At 42.5% G+C, this 25,976-nt stretch overlaps 1 protein-coding gene across 1 annotated transcript in view; it reads left to right on the forward strand.

Annotated features, from left to right (window-relative positions):
- Window positions 1-323: 323 nt before the first annotated feature.
- LOC308611225 (forkhead-associated domain-containing protein 1-like) overlaps window positions 324-25,976 on the forward strand; it is a gene marked incomplete at its 3' end in the record, with an annotated part of 102,061 nt that continues 76,408 nt past the window's right edge. The window contains exon 1 of the mRNA XM_081260094.1: window positions 324-1,236. Coding sequence (XP_081116220.1) covers window positions 1,144-1,236 — 93 coding nt within the window. The remainder of the gene's footprint in view (window positions 1,237-25,976) is intronic.

The raw sequence follows: 25,976 nt of genomic DNA on the forward strand, positions 1-25,976 counted from the left end.
GGAGCCTGTGCTCCACAACATGAGAGGCCGCGATAGTGAGAGGCCCGTGCACCGTGATGAAGAGTGGCCCCCGCTTGCCACAACTAGAGAAAGCCCTCGCACAGAAATGAAGACCCAACACAGCCAAAAATAAATAAATAAAATTTAAAAACATGTATAGGGTTTACTTTGAAATGCATTAAAATATAAAATGTATAGATGGGTAGATATGTGATAAAGCAAATAGAACAAAATGTTGATTGTAGAATCTGGGTGATTGTTCTATAGAAGTTCACCATCCACTTCTTTCAACTTTTCTGTGTGTTTGACATTTTCATAATAAAATGCCAGCAAAAGATACGTACAGAGTCTTGACCGTACAGCCAAGCTATAATCTTGATATTTTGTCTTTGGAAATCATTTTTTTTTCAACCTAAATATATGAAGGAATGCGGTGACTTAAAAAGAAAGTATCTTCTAATGCCCATTTCCTTGATGACTGACTCTTCCACACTTTAAGAAGCTCTGTAGAAGTTGGAGTTTCTTGAGTCAAAGTTCAGAAGCCCAAGATTAATAACAGTCACAATCACAGTAGGACAAATGGGTGTTTAGTGTAGCATTCACCATTCTAGATGCTTCACATTTAATCCTCACAAAACTCTTTGGGATACAGAGTATCATTAGCCCCATTTTACAGATGAGGAAACAGAGGCATAGAGAGAGAATAAGTAACTCACTCAGAGTCACAGAGCTAGTAAGTGGTGGGTTAGTAACACTGAGTATTTGATTCTGTCAGATAACTAACCCCAAACTAAGCTTAATGGGAGGTGGAGAGCGGTTATCAGTGGAATTCAGATTTGTTTGGGTTTTTTTTTTTTTGCTATTGCTTGTTTGTGCTCTGAGTTACATAAAGGATGTCCTCTTGTGATCAGAAGCAAGCTCATCTATGCCGGCTATCACTGTTAAAAGGACAGTCTTAAAAATGTGCAGAATTATCATTGTGATCATTGTTAAATCCAGCTATCCACTCCTACCTCTGCTGACTTCTCCTGTGGACATTATGGTGTATTCCATTCATTCTAAATATGACATTGAATAATTAGAGGACTGTATTTTTCTAACAAAATTGTTTTCTGAAAACCTTTTATAGGGAAAGCAGAGAATATGAAAGCCTATCTAAAGAGTGCAGAAGGCTATTTTGTCCTGAATAAAAGCACTACAATTGGAAGGCATGAAAATTCAGACCTTGTTTTAGAGGTAAGACCTCTTCCTAGCCAGTCCCCGATCCTCCCTACCCCTCACACCACCAAAAGTCCTTACTGTTCTGTGGACTCCAGTCTCTTGTAAAGCACAGCCTCTGGCTAACAGTCCCAGCCTTCCTAGGTGTGCCACCAAGAACCAATCCCGGCATGTGCTGGGTCTCCCTGGCACATGTGGTAAGAATGAGCACAGTGCAAAGTGCGATGGGCCCTGTGTCCTTTGCTGACTGTGTGTGCAGTGTCCCACCCTGATGGCGCGGTTTGGAAGGTGGGCGTAGAGCTGATGCTTGACCTTCACCTGCTCCGCGTCTGGCAGCCACGGCCACCTGAAGGGCCCAGCTTGAGCAATGGCCTCTCGCCCTTTCCAGAGCTTCTGTAGACTATGGGCCCCTCAGAGCCCTCGCCCGCCCCCGTACCTCCAAGTAGTAAATCAGGGTAAGCCCTGCGCATGGCCTCAGCGCTCTCTCACTTCATTTCATTCCATTCTCTGAATTATCTGTGGCTTGGTCCACAGTCCCAGCTCATTGACAGCCAAGGAAGTTGGAAGAAATTGTAAGTAAGGAATTATAAAAACAGTGGCTTTGAGCCTTTTAACATTTTGAAAGGGATTAAAATATTGAAGCAGAAAGAGAAATGCAATGGAATCCCTTTAGGACTGTGAAAGGCAGACCACTCTCAGACTTCACTCAACAGATTTTTTTTAACTTTATTTTGAAATAATTATAGATGCACAAATAGTAGAGGGAATGGCACAAAGCATGTGTGGAGTCCTGTGCCATTTTACCACGTGTGGATTTGGGTGTGGCCCTCAGGATATAGGAGTATTCCATTATCAGAGATGTCCCTTGTGATGCTCCTTTTATAGTCACAATTCCTCCTCCCACCATCGTCCCCACGCTCCGAAAACCACTAATCTGTTCTCCGTCTCTATAATTTTCATCATGTATGTATGACCTTTGTGATTGATTTTTTTTTTTTAGTCAGTGTAGTGCCCTTGACATCCATTTAGGTTATTAGCTTGTTCTTTTATTGCTGAGTAATAGTCCACGGTATGGACGTATCACCTGTGTTTAACCATTCACTTTTTGAAGGACATTTTGTTTCCATTTGGGGCTATTACAAATAAATGTACTATAAACATTTGTGTACAGGTTTTTGTGTGAGCATAAGTTTTTATTTCTCTGTGATAAATGCTCAGGAGTATGATTGCATGGATTAACATATGTGTTTATATATATTCGGTTTGTAAAGAAACTGCCAGTCTTATCCAGCGTTGCTGTACCATTTTTCATTTCCACCAGCAATGTATGAGACACATCCTCACCAGCAATTAGCATAAACACTGTTTTTCATTTTAGCTGTTTTAGTAAGTGTGTAGTGGTATCTCATCATAGTCTTAACTTGCATTTTCCAAATCGATAGTGATGTTAAATGTCTTTTCATGTATGTGTTTGCCTTCTGCATATCCTCTTCAGTGAAATATCTCTTCATATCTTTTAAGTGTCTCTAATGGAATTGTTTAGTTTTTTACCATTGAGTTTTGAGAATTCTTTATGTATTTTAGATATGAGTCCCTTGTCAGATAGATGGTTTGCAAATATTTTCTCCCATCCGTAGCTTGTCTTCTCATTCTCTTAGCAGAGTATTTCACAGAGCAAAAGCTTTAACTCTTGATGAAGTCCAGGTAGTTATTTTTTCTTTTATAGATCATGCTTTTAGTGTCATGTCTAAGAACAGGCCACAACGTCCCTGACCCTGAGGATTTTCTCTTATGTTTTCTTCTAAGTGTTTTATAGTTTTATTTTTAAATCTTTGAACCATTTTGGGTTCACTGTCGTTTATGATGTGAGATTTAGGTCAAAGTTCATTTTTCTTGCATGTGGATATTTAGTTGTTCCAGAACCATTTGTTGAAAAGACTATCCTTTCTCCATTGAATTGCTTTTGCAAGTTTGTCAAAAATAATCTGGCCATACTTTCTATGGGGGCTACTTCTTAGTTCCCTATTATGTTTCATGGATCTATTTGTCATAATGGATCTACCATTATGAGATAGCCTTGATTACTGTCGCTATGTAAGTCTTAAATCAGGTAGTGTGATTCCTCCCACTTTTCTTTAAAGAAATTTTTTAACCTATTCTAGTTGCTTTGCCTTTCCATTTACATTTTAGTGTAAGCCTGTCTGTATACACAAAATATCATGCTGTAATTTTGATTGGAATTGTGTTTTATCCTATATATCAATGTGAGAATAATTGATATACTCCTACATTGTCTTCCAATTCATGAACATGGTATATTTCTCCATTTATTCAGTGTCTCTCATGAGTGTTTTGTAGTTTTCAGCATACGAGTCCTGAACATGTTTTGTTAGATTTACACTTAAGTATGTCTCTCTTTTTTTTTGAGTGATTGTAAATGGTATTATATTTTTAATTTTGGTGTCCACATGTTCATTGACAGTATATAGAAATACAGTTGATTTTTGTATGCTTCTTGGGATCTTGCAACCTTAACTGCACTTTCTTATATAAGGGCTTTTGTAGATTTCTTGGGATTTTATACATAAACAATCATGTCATCTGCAAATAAGAACAATTTTATTTCTTCTTTCAGAAAAGGAGATCTGAATGCTTTTAATCTTCTTTTCCTTGCTTTATTTCCCTGGTTAAGACTTCCAGGACTCTGCTGAACAAGAGCAGTGTATAAATCCTTATATTCGCTTGTTCCTGACCTTAGGGGAAAGCAGTTACTCTTTCACCGTTAAGTAGGAGGTTAGCTGTAGGGTTTTTATACATGTTCTTACCAAGTGAGAAATTTCCCCCTTTATTCCTAGTTTTCTGAGAATGTTTATTGTAAACGCAACAGATTTAAAGATAACTCCATGAACCTCCCCGTGAGATTCTCCTCCATGATATGGTCTCCCTTCAAGGACACAGAACATCTGTTCAGTGTGCAAAGTGGGAGGAAAAAGAAGAAGAAGAAGAACTGTAGTTTCTTCTTTATCCTAACAAGGCATAGATTTGGGGTCGTTTTATTTCCTGTCTGGCTAAAGTAGAGACAGAGATCTCTGTTTTGAACCGGACTATGATATTAGAAAACTGTAGTAATTTTTAAAAGCACAGGCTTTGGAGATAGACAGAGCTGGGTTTGAATCTCATTAGGCTACTTTGTGGCTGAGTGACTTCAACCAAATTACTTAATCACTCTGAGCTCCTTTTCCCTGTCTGTAAACCTCTTACCTCACAGGGTTATTCTGAGGATTAAGTGAGAAGTGCATATAAAGAGCCTGGCATGTGGTGCTCAGTGAATGTCACAATGATCATTATTATGGTCTCCTAAAACAGAGACTGAGAAGAATCCTCAGAGGTGCACAGGGTTGAGATGAGGATCCACTGACATTAATAAGCCATTTGGAAAAGGGAACTAATGAGGACAGTTATTAACTAGACAGAAATTGAGTTGCATTCATTGTATATAAATAATTGACTGCTTACTGCTCCTCGGACTTAGCTAAAGAAATACGTCACTAGGCTTCCCTGGTGGCGAAGTGGTTGAGAGTCCGCCTGCCGATACAAGGGACACGGGTTCGTGCCTCGGTCTGGGAATATCCCACATGCCGCGGAGCAGCTGGACCCATGAGCCATGGCCGCTGAGCCAGCGTGTCCGGAGCCTGAGCTCCGCAGCGGGAGAGGCCACAACAGTGAGAGGCCCATGTACCGCAAAAAAAAAAAAAAAAAAAAAAAAAATTTCAGGGATTTATATTACTAAAAATCATCCTTGCAATTACCAGAGGTTACATCTAGCAAATAAAAAAGATTGTTTTATTTGCCTGGATCAATCCTAAAGAATAGGCAGTCATGCTTCTAAAGATTTCTACTCATCAGCAAGGTTGACATATTGTTTTGACTATTGGTATCGTAGTATTTCAACATCATTTACTCTTTCCGATAATGGAAGGTAGTTACATGCTTCTTGTTTTTAAAAATTGTGAGAAAGGAAAATATAAGGAAGAAAATAAAAGTCACTTGTAATCATTTGGCTCAGGGAAAAATCAATATTGATATTTGCCGGGTTTTACCCTCCAGACTTTTTTCTATATCCTGTAAGGAGTTTGGTTCCCTAAGGCAGTAGGAAGCCTGTTTATAGCCAGGCTAGTGAGAACTGTTTATAGTCAACAGTGATAACTGTTGCTATCACTCATTCATTGCACAGTATTTACCCAGAGCCTCAGCACCGAGCCAAGTCTAGGGGTACAGTGATGGCAGAACTGGACATGGTCCCTGCCATCAGGAAGCTGCCAGGAGAGAGAGAAATAAGTCAAATGATCCCACAAAGGTGTGACTAATTCCATTCCAACATTGGGGCTGTAAAGGAAAGGAATATGGAAGACAAGGAGGACTTAACTAGACAAAAGGAGAAGGGAATGGCATGTGCAAAGGCCCTGGGGTGGAAGAGCATATTGTGAACCCAAGGGACTGAGAGAAAACCAGGGCGTCCAGAAGTCAGAGTGGGAAGGAGGAGGGCTAAGGGACAAGTCGGCCTCCTTCATGTCACCATAAGGGTTTTGATCTTTATCTGAAAGCAGTGGGAAGAAGGCTTGAAGGATTGTAAACAAGGGGGAGACCTGCCAGTGAACATCCCGGCTGCTGTGTGCAGACGAGCCATCAGGAGCTCTATTCACAATCTCCCCTCTCCCATTTTACACGGCTCAAAAGCCTCAGCCTTGCTCATTTCACAGCTAAACCTTGCAAGTTATAATTTATATGATTTGATGTGCCTTGTAAACTGTATTTTTTAGAGTTGGATATGGCTGTTATTTAAACTCTGCTGAGAAAGGGACTCAGTTCTTCCAGAATGAAGAAACACCAAAGCCAGTGGTTTTTGGATTTTCCGCATGTTTAAGAGTGGTTGTTCAACATGAACTCCTAGGCATTCTGACCCAGTGGGTTTGGGGTAAGGCCCAGGAATCTTCACATTTGTATGCTCCCCAGGTTCAGGTGGGGGGAATGGAGTCCCTGGAGTTGGTTCCAGGACCACACTTTGAGAACCCCACCATCAGTGCTCCCTCCCTCTCCCTTCTTGATCAGCAGAGCTCCTGCTTTTGTGTGTGTGTGTGTGTGTGTGTGTGTGTGTGTATTCTTTCAATAAACTTTGTTTTGAGGAAAAGAGAAGCGAAGGGTAAACAATGAAGGGCTGACTGACCCTACCCCCTCCCCAGGGACTCCCCCAGTCCCACCCTGGGGAAGTCCCAGGATCCCTAGAAGACTGAGCTCTAGGACAGCCCAAGTCAGTGCAGGGCTGCAGCTAGGAAGGTGGAGATGGAAGAGAAAAAGAAAGAACAGACATGACAGGGGGATGAAATGCTGGTGTCCACACCTCACCCTCGGTGGTCAGTGTCCTGCCAGGCATCTCCTTTCTCATGGGTTTAGCCATCTCTCCAGCCTGTGTCAGCCCTTCTCGCGTGGGATCTGAGGGTCATGAAGCCAGACTGATCTCATACACATACCCCAGATCCCATCCAGCCGGATGACTCTCGTCCCTTTTCCTGGCCCCTGTCAGTTCTGGGCTGCCTCTCAGGAAAGAACCAGAGCCTACACCTTAATCTTGTTTATTATTATTAAACAAGGCTGCTGGGATTCTCCTATTATTTGCATAATTTCACGGACATGCAGGTATGTCTGCTCTGTCAAAGGACACACACAGCTGTAGCTCTGATGGGCATGGCCAAATTTCCCACCAGAGGTTTCTGGATGTGGTGTCCTGCCAGCAGTGGACGCCCGTCTCCCACTCCCTCCCCAGCCTAGGGTGCTGACCCCCCATTGGATCTTCACTGATCTACGGGGTGAAGTATGGTACCTGTGTCATTTTAATTCACATTTCTGTTATTCTAAGCGAACACCTGCATTTTGAGACATAAGGTGACAGGTGGACTCTCTGTGGGGAAATCCACGGAATGAAACAGGCCTGGGAGGGTGCACTTGCTGGCTCCCCATCTGCATCGCGCTTGTCCTCCTGCCTGGGTCGTGCTCCCATCCTCCCCCCTCACCCCCACCTCACCCCTGGCTTCTCCCCAAGTGCTCCTTGCTCTGGTGGTTCACCTCTTAGCTCTCACCAGTCCTCAGGGAATGTTTTGTCCCCTGTTTGGGAACTGGCAGCTGATTTCATTGGTCAGTACCCAGCACAGCAATTGATGGGACTAGTTTCTCACCAGCAGATGGAGGGCTTCCAAGAGGAAAAAGTTCAGAGGAAAGGGCTAGATCGTGATCTCATTTTTCTTTTTTTTTTTTATTGTGGTAAGATATGCATAACATAAAATTTACCATCTTAACCACTTTTATTAAGTGTGCAGTTCAGTGGCATTAAATATATTCACACTGTTGTGCAGCCATCACCCCCATCCATCTCCAGAACTCTTTGAATCTTGCAGAACTGAAACTGCACCCATGAAACAACAACTCCCCTTGTCCCCCCATCCCAGCCCCCAGCAACCACCGTTCTGCTTTCTGTCTCTATGACCTTGGCTACTCTGGGTATCTCATATAAGTAGAATCATAACAGTATTTGTCTTTTCATGACTGGCTTCTTTCACTGAGTATAATATCCTTTCACTGAGTATAATGTCCATGTTCATCCATGCTGTAGCATGTGTCCGAATTTCCTTCCTTTTTTAAGGCTGAATAATATTCCATTGTGTGGATTCACCACATTTTGTTTATTCATTCATCTACTGATGGACACTTGGGTTGTTTCCACCTTTTGGCTGTTGCAAACAATGCTATGAACATGGGTGTATAAATACCTCTTCAAGGCCCTGCTTTCAGTTCTTTGGGATATATACCCAAAAGTAGACTTGCTGGATCATATGATAATTTTATTTTTAATTGTTTGAGGAACTGCCATGCTGTTTTCCATAGTGGCTGCACCAAGTTACATTCTCACAACAGGGCACAAGGGTTCCACTTTCCCTGCGTCCTCACCAACACTTGTTATTTCCCTTTTTTTTTTATAGTAGCCATTCTGATGGATGTGAGATGAAAGAAAGATCATAATCTTTTGAATAGCATACATAATGCAAACAGCTACAGCATACATTTATGGACTACTTACTGCATCTCACATGGCTTTATACATCATCTATGTATGTTCTGTATATATATTTATAGAATTATATCCACAAAACAAATCCTGTGCGGGTGAGAACTACTATTATCATTATTATCCTCATTTGATGACATGGACATGGGACTCAGAAAGGTTAAGGAACTGGCCCAAATCACACAGCTAGTCGGGGGAGGTGGGGCTGAGTTTCAGACTGAGCTGACTCAAGCTTCTAAAAACAGAAGCTTCACTTTTTGAGTGTAAATTTAGCTTTGGGAACATCTAATATCTAAATTGGAAATTCTCAGTTAACTGAGATAACAAGATAATTGAGTAAGCTAGGGAAATTCCACCCTGTGGAATGGAGAATGGGGGTTGTCAGTGAAATGTGAGATGAATGTTCTTGTGATCCTCATTCATGCAACAGACTGAGGTGTTGCCATCTAGGGGGGGATTTGGGTAAAGAGGAAACGTTGACCTGGTGCTTTCCCAGGAAGAGGAGCATTGGGGCTGTTAAGTGGGGGCCCAGCAAGAAACACCACTTATCTCTCCAATACAGCCAGAGTAAGTTCTCTGCTTATAAGGACTGGTGGAGTTCAATTAGTCCCACCTGGATAACCCAGGATAGCCTCCCACTTTTTAAAAAATTTTTTAAAACTTTTTGGCTGGGTTTGGTCTTTGTTGCTGAGCACAGGCTTTCTCTAGTTGCAGCGAGCGAGGGTTACTCTTTGTTGCGGTGCACGGGCTTCTCATTGCAGTAGCTTCTCTTGTTGTGGAGCACGGGCTCTAGGCACGCGGATTCAGTAGTTGTGGCACGTGGGCTCTGGAGCGCAGGCTCGGTAGTTGTGGCACACGGGCTTCATTGCTCTATGGCATGTGGGATCTTCCCGGACCAGGGCTCGAACCCGTGTCCCCTGCATTGGCAGGCGGATTCTTAACCACTGCAACACCAGGGAAGTCCTTAGTCTCCCTCTTTTAAGAGCACTGATTAGTAACCTTGACATCGGCACAGTCCCTTTGGCCACGTCATGGAGCATATTCCCAGGTTCTGGGGATCAGGGCATGGGCATCTTTGGGAGACCATTCTGCCCACCACATTAATACTACCACCTGACTGGACCGTTGCTTTGGGACTGGTCTGAGAGCTTTCTGGAAGTATCAGTAGGATCAATGCCACAGGCCATGGAGAAAGATGGCTGGATGAGCTGGCAGGTGATAATCCCGTTACCAAGAGGGCAGGAAGCAGGACTGGTTGAGTGAGCACCTCAACATCCGGAAGCAGCCAGGCCTGGAAATGAACCAGGGGTTGGAAATACACACCTGCGAATCCAGGGGGTGGTACAGTGGCCCCAGCCCATGGACAGAGTGTGGAAGAAACGGACATCTGTGGGGAGAGGAGCCCGGCGTGGAGACCTGGAAGCAGTCAGAGAGGTGAGGGAGCCAGAGAGCTGCTGCCAGGCTGAGGGTATTCATCACAGAGACAGCTTGCTTTGTGCCAGGTACTGTTCTGGGCACTCTCGAGTGTATTAACTCATTTCATCCTTAGGAGGTTAATGTTGTTTGCCCCACTTTACAGATGAGGGCGTTGAGGCACAGATAGGCTGAGTATCCTGCCTGAGGTCACAGAGGGAGGCTGGGGCACTGGGCACCACGCTCGGGCAGTCTGATTTCAGGACCAGCCTCTCCTGAGGCCTTGCCGGTCCACAGGGCTCTCCCGGGGAGACCGGGGAGGAAGGATCCAGCTGACGGGGAAGCAGAGAAGCTTCTTCTTTCCTTCCAATCCCAGACCCGTCGTCTCACCAGCGCCTGGCCGTTTCCTCATATCCTTATTCTTTTGAAAACCCCATTTTTTTTTTTACTATTTCTGCACTACATCCCTTTCTGGAGGCAGTGGGGGGATGGGGCTGGGGGATGGGATAGCCTAGAACCAAAAGGTTAAAAGAAATAGATAAAACACACACACACACACACACACACACACACACAAGTTAATTTGAAAAATGTTATCCCACTCCTTAGAACATGTCACCAAGCAGTACCTTTTGTCAATCCTACGAAGCCCAGCTTATCAAACTCATTTTTGCTGCTCAGGGAGCAACCAAAGAGAAACAAAGAACCGTGCCCCAGGCTGCACAGCTGGAAGGTAGCAGAGGTGGGACTTGAACTCAAGGCTTTCTAACTCGAGAGCCCATCCTCTTGCTCATAATAGAGAACATTTCCCATTTGCCCTATGTTCTCTTCTAAGTGCTTTAGTATGTATTATATCATTTATATGTCACCAGTAGCTTATAAGACTGTCCTTTTGTTACCTTACAGATGAGGAAGCTGAGGTATCACTTGCCCAAGGTCACCCTTCTAGGAAGTAGGAGAGCTGGACTCGAGCCCAGTCTAATAACCACCACGTTGCCCTGCTCCCCCAACCCCTGAACCATCAGGCCACGTGCCTCTCTCTGACAACTGTATCTCATGTCACAGGGAGGCCGAGAGCCCGAGGAGGCCCCCGAGGGCAATGGCAGTGGGTTGAGGACCCAGCGGGAGAGGACCCTCTTGAAGCCATTTGACAATAAAGGAAAGGAAGGGGGAAGGGGCGGCGTTTCCAGGCCGAGGGGGTGGTGAGCACGTTCACAGGTTAGACGGAAGTTACACTGTCAAGGTGAGGATGCAGAAGAGGAGATGGTTGAGGAGAGGGACCAGACCAGGGTGGGATGAAGGCAGGACCACCCGGAAGCCCTTGGCAGCTAAGAGAAGCCTTGAAGGTCCCATCTAGGAGCTTCTCCAAGCCTGGGAAGTCCAGGTCCTGGCAGGGAGCTGAAGGCACATTCACAGGGGTGTGGAGTGATGGAGGGGAGTTTCCTGAAGGGACTCCATAGGGAGTGGGCAGGGCTCAGAGAAACCACAAAGGATAGTGCAGGGCCCAGAGCTAGTATGAGTGAGGACTGTTCCCACCCCCAGAGCTGAGGGGTGAGGGGCAGGGGCATTTCCTGGGACCCGGAGACCCTGAGGGCTGGGTAGAGTCCTCTGAGGGAAGCTGTGTGGCCCCAGAGAATGGAAGCCAGGGGAGTAAGTACCCCAAGCTCTCTCCCTGCTCTGATCTCTAACCCCCCCATTGGCCAAACCCAACCAGAAACCAGACACAAGGAGCCCATCAGCCCATGGATGTAGCCGCACAGGTGGGCCTGCTGGGCAGAGGGCGCCGTGTAAAGGGATGGAGGAGGGTTGGGAGAAGCAGACGGAGGATGCAGGCAGGTGCAGGAGGTGAAGACCTTGGAGGCTGTTGTCAAAGTAGAATGAAAAGCCTGAGAGCAGGGACCTGCTGGCTGGGGGGCCCAAAGGGCACTGGGCCAGCCTCAGGACAGAAGTGTGAGGGTGGCAGGAGGGTTTGGGGGCCGGGATGGACTTGAAGGAGCTGGTGAGCTTGAGCAGGGCCCAGGCTGGGTGAGCATAGGGCATTACCCATAGGGAGCAAACAGGGAGCAAAGGCTACGTGACTCAAGGAGAGGACGAGACAGAGGATAAGGAAGGCCGGGAGTGGGAGGTTATGGTCTGAGATGGGGCTTCCCAGTGCCAGGTGATGCAAGGTTGAAACCTAGCTCCAAAGGACGGTTCCAGGTACACGTCGAACCTCAGCGACAATGTCAGTGAACCTCAGGGCAATGTCATAACTAAGTCAGCTTCCTGAGGAGGCTTCCTTAAAGCACAGGGGTCATCAGAGCAGATGGTCATTGTTAATAGAAGTTGAAACGTCTCAATATTTTATGGACTCACTATATACTTTTTAAAGACATTTTCAATGCAGGAGCCTTAAAAAATGCACTTGTGACCCCGGAGGAAGATGGCGGAAGAGTAAGACGCGGAGATCACCTTCCTCCCCACAGATACATCAGAAATTCATCTACACGTGGAACAACTCCTACAGAACACCTACTGAACGCTGACAGAAGACCTCAGACCCCCCAAAAGGCAAGAAGCTCCCCACATACCTGGGTAGGGCAAAAGAAAAAAAGAATAAACAGAGACAATAGGATAGGGACGGGACCTGCACCAGTGGGAGGGAGCCGTGAAGGGGGGAAGGTTTCTACACACTACAAGCCCCTTCGCGGGCGGAGACTGCAGGTGGCGGAGGGGGAAAGCTTCGGAGTAGCGGAGGAGAGCACAGCAACAGGGGTGCGGAGGGCAAAGCGGAGAGATTCTGGCACAGAGGACCGGTGCCCTCAGGCACACACCAGCCCGAGAGGCTTGTCTGCTCGGCCGCCGTGGCGGGCGGGGCTGGGAGCTGAGGCTCGGGTATCGGCTTTCAGTCGGAGCGCAGGGAGAGGACTGGGGCTGGCGGCAGGAAGAGAGCCTGAAGGAGTTAGTGCACCACGGCTAGCCCGGAGGGAGTCCGGGGAAAGGGTCTGGAGCTGCTGAAGAGGCAAGAGACTTTTTTCCCTTTTGTTTCCTGGTGCGCGAGGAGAGGGCATTAAGAGGGCTGCTTGGGGAAGCGCCGGTGACAGGCACGAGCCGCGGGTAAGGCACGGACCTCGGAGACGGGCGTGGGCCGCCGCCGCCGCCGCCGCCCGCCCGCCGCGGCCCGCCGCCGCCGCCGCCGCCGCGGGGCCTGTGTGCGAGCGCGGGTCACTGTCCGCCCCGCCTTCCGGGGGGCCTGTGCACCCCGCCACTGCTGGGGTCCCCGAGACCCGGGGACGGCTTTCCCGGGAAAGCGCACGGAGCGCCACGGGCTGCTGCAACGTCACGCCGGCCTCTGCCGCCGCAGGCCCGCCCCACACTGCGCGCCCCTCCCTCCCCTCTGCCTGAGTGAGCCAGAGCCCCCGAATCAGCGGCTCCTTTAAACCCGTCCTGTCTGAGCGAAGAACGGACGCCCTCCGGCGACCTACGCGCAGAGGCGGGGCCAGGTCCAAGGCTGAGACCCGGGAGCTGTGAGAGCAGAGGCAGGGAAATCTCTCTGTGCAGCCTCGGAGGCAGCGGATTAAAGCTCCACGGTCCATTTGATGTGCCCTGCGTCTGTGGAGTGCATGAATGGACAGCGAATCATCCCAAATTGAGGAAGTGGACTTTGAGGACAAGATTTAAGACTTTCCCCCCTTTTCCTCTTTTTACAACGAATTATTCCAAATTAAGGAGGTGGACTTAGAGAGCAAGATTTCAGACTTCTCGCCCTTTTCCTCTTTTTACAACGAATTATCCCAAATTGAGGAGGTGGACTTGGAGAGCAAGATTTTTGATTTTTCCCCCTGCTCTCTTTTTGTGAATGTGTATGTGTAATCTTCTGTGTAAGATTCTCTCTGTATAGCTTTGCTTCCACCATATGTCTCAGGGTTCTATCGGTCCGGTTTTTTTTTTTTTTTTTCAATAATTACTTTCTAATTTTAATAACGCTACTATATTTCATACTTTATTCTATTTTACTTTACCTGCTCTTTCTTTTTTTCCTACTCTCCCTTCCTCCCTCCCTCCCTCCGCTCCTCCTTTCCTTCTTTCTTTTTCTTTCCTCCCTCCCACCCTTCTTCTTTCCACTTTCTTTTTCTTTCCTTCCTCCCTCCCTCCTGTCTTTCTTCCTTTCCTTTCTCCCTCCCTCCCTCCTTTCTTTCCATCCTTCCTCCCTCCCTCCCTCCCTCCTTTCTTTCTTCCTTCCTTCCTTCCTTCCTTTCTTCCCTTCTTCCTTTCTTTCCCTCTCTCTTTCTTTCTTCTACTAATTCTTTCTTTCTACTTTTTCTCCCTGTTACTCTGAGCCGGGTGGATGAAAGGCTCTTGGTGCTGCAGCCAGGAGCCAGTGCTGTGCCTCTGAAGTGGGAGAGCCAACTTCAGGACACGGGTCCACAACAGACCTCCCAGCTCCACATAATATCAAGCAGCAAAAATCTCCCAGAGATCTCCATCCCAACACCAGCACCCAGCTTCAGTCAACGACCAGCAAGCTACAGTGCAGGTCACCCTATGCCAAGCAACTAGCAAGGCAGGAACACAACCCCACCCATTAGCAGAGAGGCTACCTAAAAACATAATAAGGCCATAGGCACCCCAAAACACACCACCAGACGTGGACCTGTCCACCAGAAAGACAAGATCGAGCCTCAACCACCAGAGCACAGGAATTAGTCCCCCCCACCAGGAAGCCTACACAACCTACTGAAACAACCTTAGCCACTGGGGTCAGACACCAAAAACAACGGGAACTACGAATCTGCAGCCGGCAAAAAGGAGACCCCAAACACAGTAACATAAGCAAAATGAGAAGGCAGAAAAACACACAGCAGGTGAAGGAGCAAGATAAACACCTACCAGACCTAACAAATGAAGAGGTAATAGGCAGTCTACCTGAAAAAGAATTCAGAATAATGATAGTAAAGCTGATCCAAGATTCTATTTCCATGATCCATAATCTTGGAAATAGAATAGACAACATGCAAGAAACAGTTAACAAGGACCTAGAAGAACTAAAGATGAATCAAGCATCGATTAAAAACACAATAAATGAAATGAAAAATACTCTAGATGGGATCAATAGCAGAATAACTGAGGCAGAAGAACGGATAAGTGAGGTGGAAGATAAAATAGTGGAAATAACTGATGCAGAGCAAAATAAAGAAAAAAGAATGAAAAGAACAGAGGAGAGTCTCAGAGATCTCTGGGACAACATTAAACGCACCAACATTCGAATTATAGGGGTTCCAGAAGAAGAAGAGAAAAAGAAAGGGACTGAGAAAATATTTGAAGAGATTATAGTTGAAAACTTCCCTAATTTGGGAAAGGAAATAGTTAATCAAGTCCAGGAGGCACAGAGAGTCCCATACAGAATAAATCCAAGGAGAAATACACCAAGACACATATTAATCAAACTGTCAAAAATTAAACACAAAGAAATCATATTAAAAGCAGCAAGGCAAAAACAACAAATAACACACAAGGGAATCCCCATAAGGTTAACAGCTGATCTCTCAGCAGAAACCCTACAAGCCAGAAGGGAGTGGCAGGACATAATTAAAGTGATGAAGGAGAGAAACCTGCAACCTAGATTACTCTACCCAGCAAGGATCTCATTCAGATTTGATGGAGAAATTAAAACCTTTACAGACAAGCAAAAGCTGAGAGAGTTCAGCACCACCAAACCAGCTTTACAACAAATGCTAAAGGAACTTCTCTAGGCAAGAAACACAACAGAAGGAATATACCTACAATAACGAACCCAAAGCAATTAAGGAAATGGGAATAGGAACATACATATCAATAATTACCTTAAATGTAAATGGACTAAATGCTCCCACCAAAAGACACAGAGTGGCTGAATGGATACAAAAACAAGACCCATATATATGCTGTCTACAAGAGACCCACTTCAGACCTAGAGACACATACAGATTGAAAGTAAAGGGATGGAAAAAGATATTCCATGCAAATGGAAATCAAAAGAAAGCTGGAGTAGCAATTCTTATATCAGACAAAATAGACTTTAAAATAAAGACTATTAGAAGAGACAAGGAAGGACACTACATAACGATAAAGGGATCGATCCAAGAAGAAGATATAACAATTGTAAATATTTATGCACCCAACATAGGAGCACCTCAATACATAAGGCAAATACTAACAGCCATAAAAGGGGAAATCGACAGTAACACACTCATAGTAGGGGACTTTAACACCCCACTTTCACCAATGGACAGATCATCCAAAATGAAAATAAATAAGGAAACACAAGCTTTAAATGATACATTAAACGAGATGGACTTAGTTGATATTTATAGGACATTCCATCCAAAAACAACAGAATACACATTTTTCTCAAGTGCTCATGGAACATTCTCCAGGATAGATCATATCTTGGGTCACAAATCAAGCCTCGGTAATTTTAAGAAAATTGAAATTGTATCAAGTATCTTCTCCGACCACAATGCTATGAGACTAGACATCAATTACAGGAAAAGATGTGTAAAAAATACAAACACATGGAGGCTAAACAATACACTACTCAATAACGAAGTGATCACTGAAGAAATCAAAGAGGAAATTAAAAAATACCTAGAAACAAATGACAATGGAGACACGACGACCCAAAACCTATGGGACGCAGCAAAAGCAGTTCTAAGGGGGAAGTTTATAGCAATACAATCCCACCTTAAGAAACAGGAAGCATTTCGAGTAAACAACCTGACCCTGCACCTAAAGCAATTAGAGAAAGAAGAACAAAAATACCCCAAAGCTAGCAGAAGGAAAGAAATCATAAAGATCAGATCAGAAATAAATGAAAAAGAAATGAAGGAAACGATAGCAAAGATCAACCAAACTAAAAGCTGGTTCTTTGAGAAGATAAACAAAATTGACAAACCATTAGCCAGACTCATCAAGAAAAAAAGGGAGAAGACTCAAATCAATAGAATTAGAAATGAAAAAGGAGAAGTAACAACTGACACTGCAGAAATACAAAAGATTATGAGAGATTACTATAAGCAACTCTATTCCAATAAAATGGACAACCTGGAAGAAATGGACACATTCTTAGAAATGCACAACCTGCCAAGACTGACTCAGGAAGAAATAGAAAATATGAATAGACCAATCACAAGCACTGAAATTGAAACTGTGATTAAAAATCTTCCATCAAACAAAAGCCCAGGACCAGATGGCTTCACAGGTGAATTCTATCAAACATTTAGAGAAGAGCTAACACCTATCCTTCTCAAACTCTTCCAAAATATAGCAGAGGGAGGAACACTCCCAAACTCATTCTACGAGGCCGACATCACCTTGATACCAAAACCAGGCAAGGATGTCACAAAGAAAGAAAACTACAGGCCAATATCACTGATGAACATAGATGCAAAAATCCTCAACAAAATACTAGCAAACAGAATCCAACAGCACATTAAAAGGATCATACACCATGATCAAGTGGGGTTTATCCCAGGAATGCAAGGATTCTTCAATATACGCAAATCAATCAATGTAATACACCATATTAACAAGTTGAAGGAGAAAAACCATATGATCATCTCAATAGATGCAGAGAAAGCTTTCGACAAAATTCAACACCCATTTATGATAAAAACCCTGCAGAAAGTAGGTATAGAGGGATCTTTCCTCAACATAATAAAGGCCATATATGACAAACCCACAGCCAACATTGTCCTCAATGGTGAAAAACTGAAACCATTTCCACTAAGATCAGGAACAAGACAAGGCTGCCCACTCTCACCACTCTTATTCAACATAGTTTTGGAAGTTTTAGCCACAGCAATCAGAGAAGAAAAGGAAATAAAAGGAATCCAAATTGGAAAAGAAGAAGTAAAGCTGTCACTGTTTGCAGATGACATGATACTATACATAGAGAATCCTAAAGATGCTACCGAAAAACTACTAGAGCTAATCAATGAATTTGGTAAAGTAGCAGGATATAAAATTAATGTACAGAAATCTCTGGCATTCCTATACACTAATGATGAAAAATCTGAAAATGAAATCAAGAAAACACTCCCATTTACCATCGCAACAAAAAGAATAAAATATCTAGGAATAAACCTACCTAAGGAGACAAAAGACCTGTATGCAGAAAACTATAAGACACTGATGAAAGAAATTAAAGATGATACAAATAGATGGAGAGATATACCATGCTCCTGGATTGGAAGAATCAATATTGTGAAAATGACTCTACTACCGAAAGCAATCTACAGATTCAATGCAATCCCTATCAAACTACCAATGGCATTTTTCACAGAACTAGAACAAAAAATTTCAAAATTTGTTTGGAAAAACAAAAGGCCCCGAATAGCTAAAGCAATCTTGAGAACGAAAAACGGAGCTGGAGGAATCAGGCTCCCTGACTTCAGACTATACTACAAAGCTACAGTAATTAAGACAGTCTGGTACTGGCATAAAAACAGAAAGATAGATCAGTGGATCAGGATAGAAAGCCCAGAGATAAACCCACGCACATATGGCCAACTTATCTTTGATAAAGGAGGCAGGAATGTACAGTGGAGAAAGGACAGCCTCTTCAATAAGTGGTGCTGGGAAAACTGGACAGGGACATGTAAAAGTTTGAGATTAGATCATTCCCTAGCACCATACACAAAAATAAGCTCAAAATGGATTAAAGACTTAAATGTAAGGCCAGAAACTATCAAACTCTTAGAGGAAAACATAGGTAGAACACTCTATGACATAAATCACAGCAAGATCCTTTTGGACCCACCTCCTAGAGAAATGGAAATAAAAACAAAGATAAACAAATGGGACCTAATGAAACTTCAAAGCTTTTGCACAGCAAAGGAAACCATAAAGAAGACCAAAAGACAACCCTCAGAATGGGAGAAAATATTTGCAAATGAAGCAACTGACAAAGGATTAATCTCCAAAATTTATAAACAGCTCATGCAGCTCAATAGCAAAAAAACAGACAACCCAATCCAAAAATGGGCAGAAGACTTAAATAGGCATTTCTCCAAAGAAGATATACAGACTGCCAACAAACACATGAAAGAATGCTCAACATCATTAATCATTAGAGAAATGCAAATCAAAACTACAATGAGATATCATCTCACACCAGTCAGAATGGCCATCATCAAGGAATCTAGAAACAATAAATGCTGGAAAGGGTGTGGAGAAAAGGGAACACTCTTGCACTGCTGGTGGGAATGTGAATTGGTACAGCCACTATGGAGTACGGTATGGAGGTTCCTTAAAAAACTACAAATAGAACTACCATATGACCCAGCAATCCCACTACTGGGCATATACCCTGAGAAAACCATAATTCAAAAAGAGACATGTACCAAAATGTTCATTGCAGCTCTATTCACAATAGCCCGGAGCTGGAAACAACCTAAGTGTCCATCATCGGATGAATGGATAAAGAAGATGTGGCACATATATACAATGGAATATTACTCAGCCATAAAAAGAAACGAAACTGAGCTATTTGTAATGAGGTGGATAGACCTAGAGTCTGTCATACAGAGTGAAGTTAGTCAGAAAGAGAAAGACAAATACCGTATGCTAACACATATATACGGAATTTAAAAAAAAAATGTCATGAAGAACCTAGGGGCAAAACGAGAATAAAGACACAGACCTACTTGAGAATGGACTTGAGGATATGGGGAGGGGGAAGGGTAAGCTGTGACAAAGCGAAAGAGAGGCATGGACATATATACACTACCAAACGTAAGGTAGATAGATAGTGGGAAGCAGCCGCAGAGCACAGGGAGATCAGCTCGGTGCTTTGTGACCGCCTGGAGGGGTGGGATGGGAAGGGTGGGAGGGAGGGAGATGCATGAGGGAAGGGATGTGGGAACAGATGTATATGTATGACTGATTCACTTTGTTATAAAGCAGAAACTAATTAAAAAAAAAAAAAGAGAAATCTAGAAACAATAAATGCTGGAGAGGGTGTGGAGAAAAGGGAACACTCTTGCACTGCTGGTGGGAATGTGAATTGGTACAGCCACTATGGAGAACGGTATGGAGGTTCCTTAAAAAACTACAAATAGAACTACCATATGACCCAGCAATCCCACTACTGGGCATATACCCTGAGAAAACCATAATTCAAAAAGAGACATGTACCAAAATGTTCATTGCAGCTCTATTCACAATAGCCCGGAGCTGGAAACAACCTAAGTGTCCATCATCGGATGAATGGATAAAGAAGATGTGGCACATATATACAATGGAATATTACTCAGCCATAAAAAGAAACGAAACTGAGCTATTTGTAATGAGGTGGATAGATCTAGAGTCTGTCATACAGAGTGAAGTTAGTCAGAAAGAGAAAGACAAATACCGTATGCTAACACATATATACGGAATTTAAAAAAAAAATGTCATGAAGAACCTAGGGGCAAAACGGGAATGAAGACGCAGACCTACTTGAGAATGGACTTGAGGATATGGGGAGGGGGAAGGGTGGGCTGTGACAAGGCGAAAGAGAGGCATGGACGTGTATACACTACCAAACGTCAGGTAGATAGATAGTGGGAAGCAGCCGCAGAGCACAGGGAGATCAGCTCGGTGCTTTGTGACCGCCTGGAGGGGTGGGATGGGGAGGGTGGGAGGGAGGGAGATGCATGAGGGAAGGGATGTGGGAACAGATGTATATGTATGACTGATTCACTTTGTTATAAAGCAGAAACTAATTAAAAAAATGAATAAATAAACTTAAAAAAAAAAAAAAAAAAAAAAAAAAAAAAAAAAAAAAAATGCACTTGTTTTGTATATTAGGTCCTGCCTGTCTCCTCTCTCATTATTAAATCACTCTCTACTCTGAAAATCACAGGGTACAAATCAAGGGTACAAGTTTTGGAATTAGACTTGGGTTCAAACCCTGACATTGCCCTGGGCCAGCATCCTGATGTTGAGTGAGTCCCTTCATCTTAGCCATTTTTTAAATCGTGGTAAAATACCTATAAAGTTTACCGTCTTAACCACTTTTAAGTGTACAGATCAGTAGTTGTAAGTTATTCACATTGTTGTGCAACCAGCCTCAGAATTTTTCATCTTGCAAAACTGAAACTGTACCCATTAAACAACAATTCCCCGTTTCCCCTTCCCCAGCTCCTGGCAACCCCCGTTCTATTTTGTTTCTATGAGCTTGACTACTTTATGTACCTCACATAGTGGAATCATACAAAATTTGCTTTTTTGTGACACTTATTTCACATCATGTCCTCACGGTTCATCCATGTTGTAGCATGTGTCAGAATTTCCTTCCTCCTACACTGAATAATATTCCACTGTATGGATGGACCACATTTTGCTTATCCAATCATCAGTCAGTGGGCACTTGGGTGGCTTCCACCTTTTGGCAATTGTGAATAATGCTACTATAAACACGAGTGTACAAATATCTCTTTAAGTTCCTGCTTTCAATTCTTTGGGGTATATACCCAGAAGTGGACTTGCTGGATCATATGATAATTTTATTCTAAATTGTTTGAGAAGCTGCTCTACTGTTTTCCATATCAGCTGCACCATTTTACATTCTCAGCGGTACATAAGTGTTCCCCTACTCTACATCCTTGCCAACACTTGTTATTTTCTGTTGCTGTTTGTTTGTTTTTGATAGTAGCCATCCTAATGGGTATGAGGTGGTATCTCACTGTGGTTTTGATTTGAATTTCCCTAATGACTAGTAATGTTGAGCATCTTTTTATATGCTTGTTGGACATTTATATATCTTCTTTGGAGAAATGTCTATTCCAGTTCTTTGCCCATATTTGATCAGGTTATTTGGGGGTTCTTTTTTGTTGTTGTTGTTGAGTTATAGTTCTCTATATATTCTTCATATTGACCCTTTTTCAGATTTGTGATTTGCAACTATTTTCTCCCATTCTCTAGATGGCCTTTCACCCTGTTTATTGTGTCCTTTGATTCACAGAAGTTTTAATTTTTGATATAGTTGAATTTATCTATTTTTACTTTTGCTGCCTATGCTTTTGGTATCATATCCCAAAATGCGTTGCCAAATCCAATGTCATAAAGCTTTCCTCCTGTGCTTTCCTCTAAAAGTTTTATAGTTTTAGACTCTGTTTAAGTCTTTGATCCACTTTGAGTTAATTTTTATACATGGTGTAAGGTAAGAGTTCAACTTAATTCTTTTGCAGTCTTTCCCAGCATCATTTGTTGAAAATACTGTTCTCTCCCCATTGAATAATCTTGGCACCCTTGTCAAAAGTCATTTGACCATATATGCAAACTTTTATTTCTGTGCTCTCTATTCTATTCTATTGACCTATGTGCTGACCTTATGTCAGTATCACACTGTTTTGATTGCTGTACCTTTGTATGCAGTAAGTTTTGAAATCAGGAAGTGTGAGACCTCCAACTTTGCTTTTCTTTCTCAAGAGTATTTTGGCTATTTGGGGTCCACTGAGATTCCATATGAATTTTAGGATGGATTTTTCTATTTCTGCAAAAATTGCTGTTGGGATTTTGAATCTGTAGATCCTGCTGTGTAGTAATGACATCTTAACAATATTAAGTCTTCCAACCCACGAATACAGGGTGTCTTTCCATTTATTTGTGTCTTTAATTTCTTTCAGAAGCACTTTGTAGTTTTCAGTGTACACATCTTTTACCACCTTGGTTAAATTTATCCCAAAATATGTTATTCTTTTTGATGCTATTGTAAATGAAATTATTTTCTTAACTTCCTTTTCAGATTGTTCATTGTGAGCATATAGAAACACAACTGATGTTTGTGTGTTGATTTTGTGTCCTACGATTTTGCTAGTGAATGGTATTTTTTAGTTCTAAGAGGGTTGTGGTTTTTCATGGACTCTTTAGGATTTTGTACATGTAAGATCATGTTGCCTGTGAACAGAGATAATTTGACTCCTTCCTTTCGAATTTGGATGTCTTTATTTCTTTTTCTTGTATAATTGCTCTGGCTAGGACTTCCAGTACTTTGTTGAATAGAAGTGGCAAAAGCAGGTATCCTTATCTTATTCTTGAAATTAGAGGAAAAGCTTTCAGTCTTTCACCTTTGAGTATGCTGCTACCTGTGGGCCTTTCATGTTTGACCTTTATTATGTTGAGGTAATTTCCCTCTATTCCCTGTTTGTTGAGTGCTTTTATCATGAAAGAGCGTTGCATTTTGTCAAATGCTTTTTGTACGTCCATCGAGATGATCATTGTTTTCCTTCTTTCTGTTAATGTGATGTATTACGTGGATTAATTTTCATATGTTGAACCATCAGGTCTGCATTCCAAGAACAAATCCCACTTGGTCATAGTGTATGATCCTTTTACTGTGCTGTTGCATTCGGTTTCCTCCTGTTTGGTTGAGGACTGTGGTGTCGGTGTTCACAAGAGATACTGGTCTGTGGTTGTCCTGTCGTGTCCTTTTCTGGGTTTGGGATCAAGGTAATGCTGTCCTCTCACTTCAGCCTTTGAGTCTCAGCTTCTTCCTCTCTAAGGTGGAGATAACACTAAAGTCCCTGTTTAGGGCCGTCATGCAGATTAAATGGTAAAAATGCACACAAAATGCTTCAGCAGGACCCAGTTCACAGGAAGCCCTCAAAATATGTTAGAGGAGGATAAGGATAATAATAAAAATAATAATGAATAAATAACAGTTCATCTCATAGTGGGACAGCTCAGTAGGCTGGGGCTTATAGACTCAGTCTGTATTAGCAGCAGGGCGTCTGTCCAGGAGCAGCATTTAGCAATTTTCCAGGTAAAGGGAGCGAGTGATATTATAGGGCCGAACTAGGAAGCTGTCTCCTGGCCTAACATGTGGTAGAGGCTCACCCAACTTTGTGGAGTCATTGAAAACTTCCTGCTTGCTTTGATGTCTTAATAATGGCCTGACAGTTTTTGAGGAACTGAACGCAGTGAAGCCTGGCAAGAGACAAACAAAATGTCACAGACAGAATTTCTCTCATTCATGGGTTATCAAGGGTTCAAAGGACACAAAGATCAATGGCAATGGTGATGAAGATGATGTGGGTGACATTTTCCAAAGAGCTAATGTGTTTTCATTTTTTTTAATACTTTATTTTTTTGAACAGTTTTAGGTTTACAGGAATTTTAGCAGAGAATACAGAGAGTTCCCATATATCCACCCCTCCAATACACACAGTTTCCCCTATTATTAACCTCATGCATTAGTGCAGTACATTCGTTACAACTGATGAACCAATATTGATATGCTATTATTAACTAAGTCCATAGTTTACATTAGGGTTCACTCTTTGCGTTGTACGTCCTTTCGTTTTGACAAATGTATAGTGACAAGTATCCACCATTACAGTATCATAAAAAATATTTTCACTGCCCTGAAATCCCCTGTGCCCCTCGTCTTCATCCTGAGCCCCAGAGCCCCTGTGCCCCTGGCAAGCACTGATCTTTTACTCTCCTTATAGTTTTACTTTTTCCAGAATTTCATACAGTTGGAATCATACGGTATGTAACCTTTTCAGACTAGGTTCTTTCACTAAGCAATATGCATTTAAGATTCCTCCATGTCTTTTTTGTTATTTGATAACTCGTTTATTTTTATCACTAGTATTTCATTGTATGGATGTACCACAATTTGTCTATCCATTTACCTTTTAAAGGACATCTTGGTTGCTTCCAGTTTTGGGCAGTTATGAATAAAGATGCTGTAAGCATGTATCCAAAATAAATGAGTCTTCATGGATATAGAGAACAGACTGTGGTTGCCAAGGGGGAGGGGGTTGAGGGAGAGATGGAGTGGGGGGTTGAGGTTAGCAGATGTGAGCTGTTACCTCCAGGATGGAGAAACAACAAGGTCCTACTGTAGAGCACAGGGAACTATATTCAATATCCTGTGATAAACCATAATGGAAAAGAATATTTTAAAAAGAATGTATATATATGTATAACTGAATCACTTTGCTGTACAGCAGAAATTAATACAACATTGTAAATCGACGACATTTCAATAAAATAAATAAATAAACAATATAAATGAGTCTTAAAAATCAACAATAAGAAACCAAACAACCCAACTTAAAAATGGGCAAAAGAGCTCAACAGACACCTCACCAAAGAAAATCTACAGATGTCAAATAAGCATATGAAAAGATGTTAAACATCATATATCATTAAGGAATTTCAAATAAACATGAAATATCTCTTCATTTATTTAGACTACTTTGATTTCTTTCATCAACATTTTGTAGTTTTCTTCATATACCTCTTCATATACCTAAGTATTTTGTTAGATTTATTCCTAAGTACTTCATTTTTTTTTTGGTGCTAATGTAAATGGTGTTGTGTTTTTAATTTCATATTCCACTTGTTCATTGTTGGTATATAGGAAAGCAATTGACTTTTGTATATTAATCATGTATTCTGCCACCTGGGTACAATTGCTCATTAGTTCCAGGAGGGCTTTTTGTCGGTTCTTTGGGATTTTCTGCATAGACAATCATGCCATCTGCAAAATGGGCAAAAGATCTGAACAAACACCTCACCAAAGAAGATTTCTTTTTCCTTCCCAATCTATCTTTTATTCTCTTTTCTTGCCTTGTTGCATTAGCTAGGACATACAGTACAATGTTGAAAATGAGTGGTGAAAGGGGACATCTTCACCTTATTCCTGATCTTAATTGGAAAGTTTCTAGGTTCTCACCATTAAATATGACATTAGCTTTAGGGTTTTTATAGATGTACTTTATCAGGTTGAGGAAGTTCCCCTCCATCCCTAATTTGCCAAGAGTTGTTGTGGTGGTTTGGTGGTTTGTTAGTTTATCATGGATGGTGTTTAATTTTGTCAAATGCTCTTTTTGCATCTACTGTTATGATAATGCGATTTCTCTTCTCTGCGCTGTTGATGTGATGGATTACATTAATTGATTTCCAAATGTTGAACCAGCCTTGCATACCTGGAATAAATCCCACTTGACTGTGGTGTAGAAGTCTTTTTATACATCACTGGATTCAATTTGCTAATATTTTGTTGAGGATTTTGCATCTATGTTCATGGGAGGTATTGGTCTGCAATTTTCCTGTTTTGCAATATCTTTATCTGGTTTTGCTATTAGAATAAGCTTGGCCTCACAGAATGAGCTGGGAAGTGTTCTCTCTTCTTCTATTTTCTGGAAGAGATTATTTAGAACTGATATCATTCTTTCCTTAATGTTTGATAGAATTGACCAGTGAACCCATCCAG

Source organism: Mesoplodon bidens, assembly GCF_964165515.1.
Source record: "Mesoplodon bidens genome assembly, contig: HAP1_SCAFFOLD_931, whole genome shotgun sequence".
Lineage (NCBI taxonomy): Eukaryota > Metazoa > Chordata > Mammalia > Artiodactyla > Ziphiidae > Mesoplodon > Mesoplodon bidens.